The sequence below is a fragment of the Leptinotarsa decemlineata genome, unplaced genomic scaffold, assembly GCF_025532065.1.
Source record: "Leptinotarsa decemlineata unplaced genomic scaffold, Ldec_3_MD MMD2_P_RNA_scaffold_9, whole genome shotgun sequence".
Taxonomy (NCBI): domain Eukaryota; kingdom Metazoa; phylum Arthropoda; class Insecta; order Coleoptera; family Chrysomelidae; genus Leptinotarsa; species Leptinotarsa decemlineata.
In genome coordinates, this window is record NW_027412536.1 from 10601866 (window position 1) to 10615770 (window position 13905).

Consider the following 13905-nt stretch of genomic DNA (forward strand, 5'->3'; position numbering starts at 1 on the left):
TCTAGGCCTTGCCTTGCCTTTAAGGAAAATACTCAGTCATTGAGTAAGTTGTCCCAAGCGTCAGGAGTGAGTCGTACAAATGTCTACAAGTAGATATACATGAACTAGTGATTGTGACAAAGGGACTAACACAACGTTCTACGTTGAACCGCCTATTAATCAATATAAATGTCGAAATGCCTAATACTGCTGAAGATCTGGTGGTATCACGGCAAAGGTGGCAGTATACAAGATAATGTTCAACAAATAATCAGTGCCTTACAAAATATGGATGAAAGAACACAATTTTCAACTATCAACCGCAAAATGTGAAGTGATGTGTTTAAAATGGGGTAGACCTGTACATTTATTTAATACAACAGAGGCAACCAAGAAATTCAGACAAAACTGAGCTCATATACTTGGGAATACTTATAACGCATAATATGAAGTAGAATTAAAACCGGTATAAATATGGTTAAAACTTTTTGAAAAGTGTGGTGTGGTTGATAGCATCTAATAGTCTTGTTACATTTCATTTAGATTAGTCTTTCTCAAAGTTGGCGATAACGCTAGAGACCTATAGGGGGGCAGTAAAGGGCACAGAGAAGATTGAAGGGCGTTGAAGCGGTTTAGGGGGTGATGACTAATTTAAACATGTTTTTTACTTTTAACACGGTCTGTACCGCTCCTTTACGCTTAACGCGCGTTTCCTCATGTAACGCCATCTAGGGGACTAGACAGTAACTGTTTCCTGTCCGATAGTTGTCAAACTGTACAATAGATGGCGGTAAGCTTTAATGCGAAGCGAGAAGTTTCTAGTCTCCATTCCCGAAAGTACTAGATCCGCCCTCTGCCTCATATAAAAGCGTGCGCGCGCGCCATCCACCAGTAATGTCAATCTAGGATATTACGAAAACAAGTGAATTTAGTTAGCGACTAGCTAGGTAAAGTGCTGTAAGTGCAGTGGTGAATACTGTGAGTGGTGTCATTAGCAAATTTTTGATACTCGATTCTTTACTTCGGCATTCTTGAAGACAAAATTATGTCGGAAGAAAGAAAGAAGAAACGGCAGTATAGCGCAGAATGTATAAAATATGGATATATTGAAAATCCCACAAATCCATCTTCGCCTATGTGCCTTCTTTGTCAAAAACATTTTCGAATGAAGCGATGAAACCCTCAAGGCTACAAGATCATTTGAATGAAATGCATTCAGATTAAAAAGAGAAAAGTCTATTTAATCTGAATGCAGCGGCTTCTAAGCAAGACGACGACGGACTCCGAGCTTCCATCAATATCTTCTTGCTGATTGCTCAAACAGGTAAACCTCTATATATAGATTTTCTATTTAGTTTATGTGACGTCTGATAATATTTTTAGTTGAATCAAGTTTGTTAGTAAGAAGATTTTGATTAGAGTTGTCAAATAAATAGAATTTAAATACGTCAGTAAGACTTTATTTGATAATAAAATTATATCCATCCCATATTTAAAATAGTGGCGACCGTGACAGGACTAAGTTATTGACGATGGATATTATGCAGAAAGAAAGAGAGCAGCTACGAAGACATTTTCGCAATACTAGCAGCGATCTGGATGTAGCCTTGAGTACGAAGCAAACGAGTAAGGCACAAATACTATCACTCTTGAGACAATTGGAAGACAAGAGTGATCGAATATTCACTATTGATGAGAACTTAAAGGAGCAGTTATTTTCCTGAAAGTTCAACGATGCCGAAGTTCAACAAGAGTTCGACGATATGGAGTTTTATAGAGCTGAAGTAATGAAATATAAATCTGAATGCGAAATCCGATTGGCAGATAACCAAATGCGAGCAGATTGTGGAACCAGTTCACAGATTTCTTATGGTGAAAAAATCAATCGAAAATTCTGATTGCCAAAGTTAGAGCCGACCAAATTCGGCGAAAATGTGAAAAGCTGGATCGGGTTCTGGGGACAGTTTATCAAGATAGACCAGGATGAAGACATCGATTTAGAAGACAAGTTTCAGTATTTGGTGCAGGCAACGGAACAAGGATCACCAGCACGGGAACTTGTGGAAAGTTTTCCTCCATCCGGCGCAAACTACAAAACAGCACTTGACCAGTTGAAAGTACGGTTCGCTAGAGACGAATTCCTGATTGAGGTTTATGTGAGAGAGTTGTTAAACCTAGTTCTTCATCAGGTGAACAAAAATAAGTCAGGTATGTCATTATCATCATAGATTAAAGACTCAATTACGAACTTTAGAGTCATTAGGTGTGACAATTGAAAAGTATGCTGCAATGCTTTTCCCATTGGTCGAATCCGCACTTCCGAGTGAGTTACTCAAGGTTTGGGAAAGACATCGTAGTTCGAAGGTGAAAATATATAGTAAAAATGAAAAAGATACTTTTGCTTCTAATAACTATTTTACAATGTTGTTAGATTTCTTGAGAACCGAGGTGGAATCAGAAGAAAGAATAAATTTGGCAAAAACAAGTTTTGGAATTAGAAAGGAGCAGCAGAAACATAATAGTAAGGGAAAACGTTTACTGCAAGGTGAGCCTGAACTCTATTCTGCGGCTGCAATGTATACAGTTAATACAAAAGATTCCTCCAAAGGTAATGAACCAAACTGTATATTTTGTAATAATAGTACCCATGCAAGTCAAAATTGTTTTGCTGCACAAAAACTTTCTTTGGAAGAGAGGAAAGCAAAAGTTGTGGAAAAGAAAGGTTGCTTTTCTTGTTTGAGAACCAATCATATCAGCAAAAACTGCAAAGCGTTTGTAAGATGTTTAATGTGCGCACCGAAACATTTTCCAATAATGTGCTGTGATTTAGATTCGAAAAAGGTTCAACCAGATGAAAAGTCCAAAAAAAAATGGAAAATGTTTCGACAAGTAATTTTTCAACTGACACTCTTACAAACTGTCATTGTCAAAGTGACAAATAATTATAAACATAAACTTGTCAGGGCTTTGCTGGATTCCGGTTCTCAAAGATCATATATTTCATCGAAGTGTGCAAAAGATTTGGATTTTAAGCCATCAGGAAAGGAAAATAGTATACAAGGTGTTTTTGGTGGTTTTCAATCATCTCCTGATCTCCACAATATACACGATATCGCAATAAGTCTCTTGCAAATTATCAGTATCGGAACAGAAAAAGATATGTAATTACATACCTAGATTGCGAGATTTAGCTGTTACAGACTATTTGAAGAATAAAAACATTATTTTAAGTGATATTAGTATAAATAATCCTCCGCAAGAAATGAAAGTGTTGCTAAGGGCAGATATTTTTGGAAATTTAATTACAGGGCATATTGAAACTTTGAATAATGGACTTGTTGCCATAAAAACGCATTTCGGATGGACTATAATGGGACAATCTTATTTTTTCTGGTTTTACTGATTTTTCTATTGCTGATTTGTGGGTATAAAAGAGCCCGCAAATACCACACCAAAAGAAATTATTTATTTTAAAACGGAAAAGTATTTTAAAGTAACGGTTTTGCAGACAGATGATGGTAGATACCAAGTAAATCTTCCTTGGAAAGAAGGTCATCCGAAACTTTCTAACAACAAAGAAATAGCTGAAGCAAGATTATTGTCTTCAACAAAAAAGTTTATTACTTCAGGAAAATTTGAAGATTATAGTAAAGGTTTTGCAGATTGGAAATCATTAGGTAATAGAAGAAGTTAGGGAAGATTCAACTTGATAGGCCAAGTCACTATATACCTCATCGTGCCATTATTGAAGAAAATAGTATAACTACTAAAATTAGGCGCATCAACCAAGGATAATAACGGAAATTCACTGAATCATGTTTGGAAAAAGGTCCCAATCTGTTAGAATTGATTCCTTCATTGTTCATAAAATACAGAATAGGACTAATAGGAGTAACATCTGATATAGAAAAAGCATTATTGCAAATTGATGTTAATCCTAATGAAAGGGACAATTTTGAAGACTGGAATGAAGTTATGGGCTACTCTACAGTTAGAAAAATCGAATGGCATCAGAATCCTCCAACAGCCGCTTGGTGGAGCGGTTGGTGGGAACGCATGGTCAGAATAATTAAGAAATTACTTCGTAGAAAATTAGGGAAAGCAACTTCAACATATGAAGAATTGATGACGACTTTATGCGATTGTGAAGCCATAATTAATGCAAGGCTTTTAACTTATATTTCGAAGATAATTTAAAACCTCTCAGCCCTTCTATGTTTATTTCGGATATATCTACCAGTGAAACTCCAGATTTCGATATCATAGACAGACATCATTTAATGAAACGACATAGATACAGAAAGGAGTATCTAGCGGAACTCGTACATACTGGTCAAAGGAAAATAGGTAGTTTAAAAATTGAAGATGTTGTTCTTGTCAGCAGCGACAATGTAAAGCGAATAAACTGGCCTATGGGAAAAGTATTGGAAATTTATCCTGGAAAAGATGATGAACCCAGGGTAGCGAAAATGTAAGTGAACAATAGGAAACTTATTCGACCGTTTCAGCGTTTATATTCTTTAGAAGTTACGACAGAAGAGGACAGTATGAATTTTCTTCAAATTGAAAATAAAATTAATGAAGTCAAAGGTAAAACTGATGAGGACTACATAACAGAAAAGCAAGACATCAAAGAGAAAACTGAAGAGATAGTCACAAGGGGCAACAAGTCAGAGCTCCGCATCGTTATGGTTTCGAGTGAAATTTATAATATTATTTTGAAATTTTTCTTCAGTTTTTTATTTTAATTTCAAAATGGGGGAGAATGTTAGATTTAGAATGTATGTTTTTATCATTCCCTCTATATATAGATTTTCTATTTAGTTTATGTGATGTCTGATAATATTTTTAGTTGAATCAAGTTTGTTAGTAAGAAGATTTTGATTAGAGTTGTCAAATAAATATAATTTAAATACGTCTGTATGACTTTATTTGATAATAAAATTATATCCATCCCATATTTAAAAATTGGAGAGGATTTGATTTTACCGGCAATAAAAGAAGTAATAACTTCTGTGCTCCATAAACCAGCGGCAGATATTATCCGAAAAATTCCTTTGAGCAATAGTTCCGTGCAAAGACGAATTAATGAGATGGCTAAAAACATTGAAGAGTCATTGTGCAATCATCTGAAGACTCCTAAATTCTCAATTCAGTTAGATGAGCCCAGTTTACCAACCAATGAAGCATTGTTGTTGTCATACGTGAGGTTTATTAAAAATGAGAAAATATATCAAGAACTACTATTTGCCAGAAATTTAGAGACGGATACCATATATCTAATACACTGGAAAAATTGTGTGATGAGAAGGAAATTCCACTGAAGAATATTATATCAGCTGATACGGATGGCGCTCCAGCTATGACAGGGAAAGGCTTCATAGCGTATTTAAAAAATAAAATTCCAGATGTGCTCAATGTACATTGCGTCATTCATAGGCAACATTTGGTTGCGAACAATTTGAGTGAGCGCCTCTCTAAATCACTGCAATATATCATCACGAATCAGCTCTTTAAATGACATATTATTTGATCAGCTTTGTGTTGCTGATGATGAAGATTTCAACCGATTGCTATTTAACACAGAAGTAGGTTGGTTATCAAGAGGTTTTTCTCTGACTCGATTTTACAATCTATTCGACTCTGTGATACAAAGACAAAGAATTGCACGACAACCTCATCACTTCAAAGAATGGTATTGCGTACTTGACAGACCTGTATAAATTATTTAATGTCAATCTCCAACTTGAAGGTGACGACTTGAATTTTATTGAAACAAAAAATATGATTGCTGCTTTTGTAGCCAAATTGCTCTCATACAAGAATAATATCGGCAGACGTGAGTTTCGCAATTTCCCTAATTTGTCAGCAGTATCCTTCAACAACGACGACTTGCTTGTTTACTGCCAAAATTTGGAGAACCTCCACAGTGATTTCGGAGAACGATTCCAGGACATTTTAAAATTGAAAATACCGAACTGGGTGTCCTTTTTCAAATGTCAACACAGCAGGATCACCCCAGCTGGAAGAACTCATAGAACTGATAACGAACGAAGAAATAAAAATAAAATTAAAAAAATGGATACGAAGAATTTTGGCTACAAAAGCCAATCCCGCAATTATACCCTGGATTGTGAACCATCGTTCAACGATTTTTGATCGCATTCCCATCATCGTATTTGTGTGAACGTGGATTTAGTGCTGTGGCAACGTTGCTAACTAAAAAAACAAATCGGTTGCAGATTACTGAACGCAGTGAGCATGATATTAACAAACTTATTAAAAATCATAAAATTCAAATTGAAATGTTTTTTTTAATAATATGAATAAAAGTTTTCCTAATATTACAAAATGATGTTTTACATTACCTTCATCAGAAAGACTGCGATTGTGATTCTCAAGATGTAAGTAAAGTAAAAAAATTTGGGGGCGCTAGAAAATAATTATTTCTCGAAGTGGGCAATAGACAAAATAAGTTTGAGAACCTCCGATTTAGATTATGCATTGAGTCTTTACAAAGTCTGTTAAAAAAATAAGGTGAATTTTCATTTTTCCTACAAAATATTTATTCATCAATTTCTATTTTGTCTACTTCAAAGTAGTCCCTCTCAGATACACTTGTGCCAGTGTTTTTTTCAATCCTTGAAGCAGTTCTGATATGCACTTTTTATGTCTTTGAGCTCTCTCGGCGATTTGGTTTTTATCTTCTCAATCGACGCAAAACGTCGTCCTTTTATGGGTCTCTTCAATTATGGGAACATGAAAAAGTTAGCAAAACCTTACATTTAATCGAACTTGGTGTGCTTTTTTTATTATTGGCTCTCATGGGCTCTTCCATTGGGACGACTGGACTTTGGTTTTAACGTCATACCCATGATTCGTCACCAGTTATAACCCTTTTAAGCAAATCTGGATCGCCATTGACGTCATTCAACAATGGGGAATGTTCCTCAATTTGGGTTATTACAGCAAATGCAAGTTTGAACAAAATAAAGTTGAGTTTAATTAATGAGTTTTTCAAATTCACTTCGAAATGTATTCAAATTGATGTTTCAAATGTTGGGTTTTAATTTTTAAAGACATTTGTTTCTAATTCACATATTGGCAACAGCGCCTATATCAAGTTGAAATAATTTATACGTACCTAGATATTCTACTTTAAATAAGGAAAATTATCTTTATAAATCAACAATTGAGGCAAAATATAAATTATAGTTCAATACCACCTCCACAAGCCACATAAACAACAGTTGTTTTGTTATTTATTTATGTAGAGGAAGATAGGTTAGATGCACAAAATGCCTATGTCACAGATTGTCTCGGAACTCGAAACATAAGTAAACAGAACAGCACGCCTCTGAAATATGTCATCTTTGTTTGTCTCATACAGGTAACCGATGTTGCCAAATGGTGAAATAGAAACGAATCCCTTTAAATGTTGAATGCATTATTTCATTCCTCTTTTTTAAGTATTTAAATATTTTTTTAAAGAAAAAGGTTGAAACGATAAGTTTAAAATGCGTTGTTTTAGAGCTCTTTTATGAAGACTACTTGATTTTCGCCATTCCCCATTCCTGAGCGATGTTCATGCGACGAATTGTTTGGTCAAAATTCAGCAAATATGAGACAAAAGTTTACGAAAAAATTGCATGGCATGAGCCAACCAAATGGTGATATTCTCAGGAACTTCTTTAATAGTGATTTGACTGTTCTTCATAACAATTTTCTTCACTTTATCAATATTTTCATCGATTGTTGATGTACTGGGCCGTCCAGGGCGAGAGTCGTCATTCACAACTTTTCGGTCTTCTGTGAAAAGCTTGTATCACACATGACCATTTTTTTGACACAGAGTACAATCACCGTATGCCACTGTCAACAACATTTAAAGGGTTTTTTAGCACTTGATTCCATATTTTACACAAAATTTGATGCAAATCCTATAATCCTTTTTTTTTTCGACAGCAGAAAATCGCCAAACACGCAAAACACTTCTAACTTTTATGCCTTTCACCAACAAACTAAACAAGAATATATATGAAGCAAAAATACAATATATAAAGAAATGCTGGTATGGGATTTGTTGGGTAGCAGGATCAAAAGTATTTCAGAAAAACAATTATTTTCTCATCAACTTTTCGAATTTAATTAAATTCTTCAGGGCTCTGTAACAATGAATTTTATAAAACATACCTCCACAAAACTTCATAACTGTTGTCGTTTTTTCAATGTTGTGAGAAGTAATAATGAAATTATAATAAAATTATTCACCGAAAAGGAGTTTTTTCATGTTAAAACTTTGACCAAATTTGAAAATCATCAGACGTGTTAGATACATATGAGAAATAAAAAATACTGTGGCCAACAAATATTTATACAATACAATGACATGAAGCAAACAAATGGCTTTATCTATAATTTTGATAAGGTAGTACCTGCTTTAATTGTTGTAAGAATCGGAATAGAAAAAGGAAATTATTTGGGTATTTTTCTGAATAAGTCGAAATTTGCAGTATTGAGGCCATCGATTTCCCTTCTAGTGTAGATATCAAACGAGTGATCGAAGGTTCCTTCATTCTGCTTGCTTCTTTTACAAAGTTTCAAAATACCAAAATCCCCGCTATTTGTACAATAAGATGATATTTCACTCTGATGTACAAAAGTTTGCTTTTGCTTGCACACAGAATTTTACAGACATTCATTTTCCTTTCACATTACCAAATCTAGGAATGAAATACCACCAAAGTTGAAAGAACTCTCGTTATCGACTTTCTGGACGTCTAGCATAAGATTTTTCGATAGATAGTATGTTCTATTTTTATTTTTTGAATTCTGTTCATTTTTCCCACTCTTCATCTCCAGTTCAATCTCAGAATTATTAATTAGTTCGATCTGAGGATTATAAATTTAGCATTTACAATGTATAAAAAAACCCCAATTAATGAAGCATCAACAAAGTCACTAAGACGATCTAACCATATAAAAGAACAAACAAGAAGATAAAAAGCTTCAAATCCTTTTTCTAAACAAGTATTAATAATAAAACATTGAAAATGAAGGAAAACTAGTTGAATCAACCAAAAAGAATATTTGTTTCCTTGACTAATATTTATCTTCAGATTGAACTGAGATTTATTAATTTAGTGATAGCAATGTTTATATTCCTTGTAACATAGGTATTTAAAAGTAAACAATGTTTTTTTGTGTTTGTTCTGATTTGTCATTTGGTAATCTGTTTTGGTCCGCACCTTCTGGTGCCGACTGCCTTACTGAATCTCGCCCAATTACTTTTTTTTAGTTCACATGTATGAATATAACTGAAAATTAATAAAAAGCCTTCATTATTATTATTATTATATAGTCAACACTAAAAAGGATGTCTGTGGCCTTCTAGTTTAGACTAGATAAATATGTTCACAATAAAAAATTTGTTCATGTTCTCTTTCATGATTACTCAGGGCTGTGATTGAGTAAGAACTTTTTTCTATAACTATTGAAAAAAAAGCAATTATATGACCGTTTCTTTCGCAAAGTAAACTTCGAGAATTTACCTACTTGAAAATTGTTCTTAAACGTCAAACTTTTTTTTATGGATTCGCAAAGTGAAAATGAGTGTACTCCTCCTGAGTTTCATCTAAAATTATAGACGCATCACAAAAGAAACTAATGATTCAGTAGTTTATCCTGATATGCTTGGACTTGATATGTCAGTTGTTCCTTATATTACTGAAAATATTTTGAATAATACTAATAGCATGTTTCTGACTCCGGTAACGGAAAATGAAATAATGAAATATATCTCTTTAAAAAATAGTAATTCACCAGACATTGATGGAATCAAAACTAAAAAACTCATCCACATATTCTCACACCTCTAGTACATATATTCAATTTCATATTCCAAACGAACATTGTGCCATTGCAATTTAAATCATCTGTTGTATCGGCCATATACAAATCTGGGGATAAAACTAATGTATGTAATTACAGACCCATTAGTGTTATCAATATTTTGGAAAATATTTCAGAAATATTTGAAAGATCGGTTAATACACTTTCTAGACTCAAACAATATCATCCACCAACAATAGTTTTTGATTTAGAAATGGTTAATGTACTTCTGATGCAATGTGCTCGGTCCTAACAGAAGTAACTGAAAAATTATAAGCTAATAAGAAATATATCGTATTGTTTCTTGATGTGGCAAAAGCATTTAATAGTGTGAATCACAAAAATCTCCATATACTGGAATGTTATGGAGTACAAGGAACAGTATTAAATGTCTTTCTCAGTTATCTCTCAGATAGAACACTAATAGTTAAACTGAATAACACCATGAGTGATCCAAGAACAATGAAAATAGGAGTATCTCGTGACACCATACTTGGCCTTATTCTCTTTTTAACATACATTAACGCATTCTTATCCTCATCAACAAATGCAAAAGTAATATTATATGCAGATGATACAGTCATGCTGTTTAATGGCAATACTTGAACTGAAACAAAAGATCTTCTACAAAGAGATATGGAAATTACCAAAAGCTGGTTGGATAAGTACCAATTAACCCTGAATGTCAAGAAACCACACTACATTGCATTCTCTACAAGAGAAGCTAATAGACCAACCTTCAGTTGTATAAACATTAATAACATCAACGAGGAAATTACAGATGTGAAAGAAATCAAGTGTTATGTTTTTCCTGTAATATCTAGGTTTAATCCGGTCTCGAAGAACGAAATATTGAAATTCAATGTCAGTCAAATAGGTTTTTTTTTATTCTCTTACGTTTAGTTACAACAACTGAACATCAAATTGAATATTACTATATATAGGGTAAAACACAGGGTAAACAAATAATATTGAATATAAATACTGAGCATCTTCATAATGAAGATCTAGGTGACATAAGATCTCTACATTTTCATAGCCTATGTATACATGCTTATAAATACAAGCAACATCAAGCCATCCTTCATATGACTATAGAACTAGAAGTCCTACAAATCATCACTTAAGAATTCCCAACTGCAACAAAAATATACTTCACAGATTTTTAATATATACTTCAACTAAAGCATCTACCTTCTTCCTTCCAGTTTAAACAAGATAATAACTTTAAAAAAACTGGGTGTTCCTTCAAAAAATATGTTCTCCATAATTATCACACTTTAAAAAAATACTGAATAAGATGCATCGAATAACAGATATTTGACTCTGTACTGATACATATCTAAAATTCTCAATTTTAGAAATTGTTTTTCATTATATCAATTGTTTCATATGGTGTTGTTAGAGTTTACTTCAATTTTAAAAAGTTCTATGAAATGATTGTTTTTGTTGCTATTGTCAGTTGCTTTAGTTGTTAGCTGATCATTTTCATTGAGCGAATCCACGTGAAAATGTTTATTACTATCACATTCCCCTTCGTTTATAACTTTCCAGCTCTCTTTTATCAATTTAATATTCTCCGATATATTTTTTTGTTTCTTGAGTAATTTTATTTTACCAAGATATATTTTTCAGAATTCTCTATAATGCCCTGTATATTTCGTATCGTTAATTTTCTTGTCAACTGTCCATTTCTTTTCATTAATATTATTCGCAACCTTAATTATTGGAAAAGCAATATTATATGATATGGGAACGTATTATAAAATTGTTCAAATTTCTCTTCAAAAGTTGTAGGTCTAAAAAAAAACAACTTTCGCGAGATATTAACGTCAGAAACGTTTGCATAATCATTATGCCATGAAAATAATCTTTTTTTTTTGTCTAAAAAGCACAACTGATAAGTATGATCAGGTATAAACCAACTTGAACGTCTATTTCAGCGGCTGTGAGATTTGAAAATATATTATCAATAAGAACCACTTGTTATTCTGGAGGGCTTAGTAATTTGATGGTTTATGTTATATTCTTTCAATAAATCAGGCAAAAGTGTTTTATTTGTTACTTTTTCCAAAAAATCAATATTCACGTCACCACATAATACATAGAAGTTTTCACATTTATAAATTCCATGCATCAATACCTCCAAATTATGTAAATAAGTATTGAAATTACTATGCGGTGTTATATATACTGATAAAATATAAATAAACTTTTTAATTTTGGAAATATCAATTTTAGTTAAGCAAGCTTCAAATGTTTGCTCAGTGCATTTATTTATTGAATCAAGTTCAATATTGGTGAAATTGATGGACACGTCTGATGGTGTCTTATTTTCAATAATACCTTGAATATTAATGTTAATTTCAAATAATCGAATTTTTAAATATTCATCTTTTTTAACGTTTCCTGGTGTGAGTTCTCATTAGAAGTTCTTATAAAAAAAGTTGCTGGTTGATTTTCAGATAGTTGAATCTTCTATCAAACATAATTTCAACCAATTGATGAAAGAAGATTGAATTAAAGTTTAATCTTCGTCTCAAAGATGATCCCTTGATGATCGAAATAAGTGTACAGTAATATTCAAATTTCTCTAAATAAATATCTCTGAAATCTATAGGAAATGATTTACAAAATGTCCTTAGAATAAGTTTTCAAATAATTATAACAAATAGCTGTTACTGAACACCTTGTATGAAAATTCCAAGATCTTGCTTTGGAATCGCATCATTGCACATCAGATCTACCGATATATTGAAAATATTCAACTCATCCAAATTGTAACAAATATTAATAACCCAAAAACAGTACGTAGCAGACAGAACATCCAGGATGAACTTGAAACAGAATTGAAACAGAAATCTTGAAAAATTCCCAAATATACAGGGTGTTCTATTTGAAATAAAAACGTTGTTGCCAACTTCGGGTTTACCCAAAAGTGAAATTGTGTTGAAAATATTTTAATGAATAAATGAATATCAAATACCTCTTGTCAAACATTTTCAGATTGAAAATATATTTGAAATATATTCAACTAACCTTCGTCAAGAATCATCCTATATATTCTAGGTACTATATACAATAGCTTCACTTTATTGGATTGCAGAAAAATGAATATGCACTATTCCGCTTACTAGAGTGTTTGATCACAACGACTTTCGTAGTAAATCTATCCATTAATCTGTCATTATAGTTTTTATTAAAAATGGCAATCTCAGTCTCAACAACTCAACAATAACTGAAAGTTGATAGATTTCTTTCAGGGTGTACTGTGATGACAATAATCATCCTGGATTATCAGAAACATATTGAATGAAAACGAAACTTACCGCTCTGTTGTGGGTTCAGCACAATTTAAGGGGTACTTCAGTTCAATTATCTCCCCATTCTTCTCTTTCAACTGTCCTGGATTTTCCATGTAATACTGTACCAACTCTGACAGTGTGGCAAATTTTTCACCTCCGTATAAATCATAGAAATCTCCAGAATTTTGAATTTTGATGTGTGTAACTTCTCCATTTCGTCTAAAAATATGAATTTTTTATTATTTTGACAATCTTCCACACTTAGAACCACCCCCCATTTTTATCAATAGCAGATGGTATAAGGATACAACTGTAACAGAAGGAAAAATAGCAATTGTCACTACGGATATAAGCTATAAGTTAACAGTACACTCCTAATTTCAGCAAACACAAATACAAGCCTTACTGTTGTTGGAGAGTTTTCAAAGAGTGAGCAATTTTATTAAACAAAAGCTACAGTCTTGTGGTTAGAAAAATGAACATAATGAAAAAATTGAACTGTTTAGATATACAAAATAATAATTGGTACGCTTTTCAAGATGATACTTTGAAAAAACAAGAATTGAAATGACTCGAGATATAAAAATTAACATGTCAAACCTACCTCAGTTAAAAACTTCAATAAAATGTGTAGAACAATCACAAATTTTTCATTTACATACATTCATCAGTTAAGTGTTCTATACCGCCATTATGTAGCAGTAGTACTCCAGGAATAACAAGTACTATA

General features: G+C 32.7%; 1 protein-coding gene across 3 annotated transcripts in view; it reads right to left on the reverse strand.

Annotated features, from left to right (window-relative positions):
- Positions 1-13905, reverse strand: part of csw (protein tyrosine phosphatase non-receptor type corkscrew) — a 149124-nt gene that overhangs the window by 133819 nt on the left and 1400 nt on the right. For all 3 annotated transcript variants that reach the window (XR_012464405.1, XM_074170598.1, XM_074170596.1), the window contains one exon: positions 13200-13394. Coding sequence is in view for 2 of the 3 variants with exons in the window: in XM_074170598.1 (XP_074026699.1) it covers positions 13200-13394 (195 nt within the window). In the remaining variant the exon portion in view is untranslated. The remainder of the gene's footprint in view (positions 1-13199; positions 13395-13905) is intronic.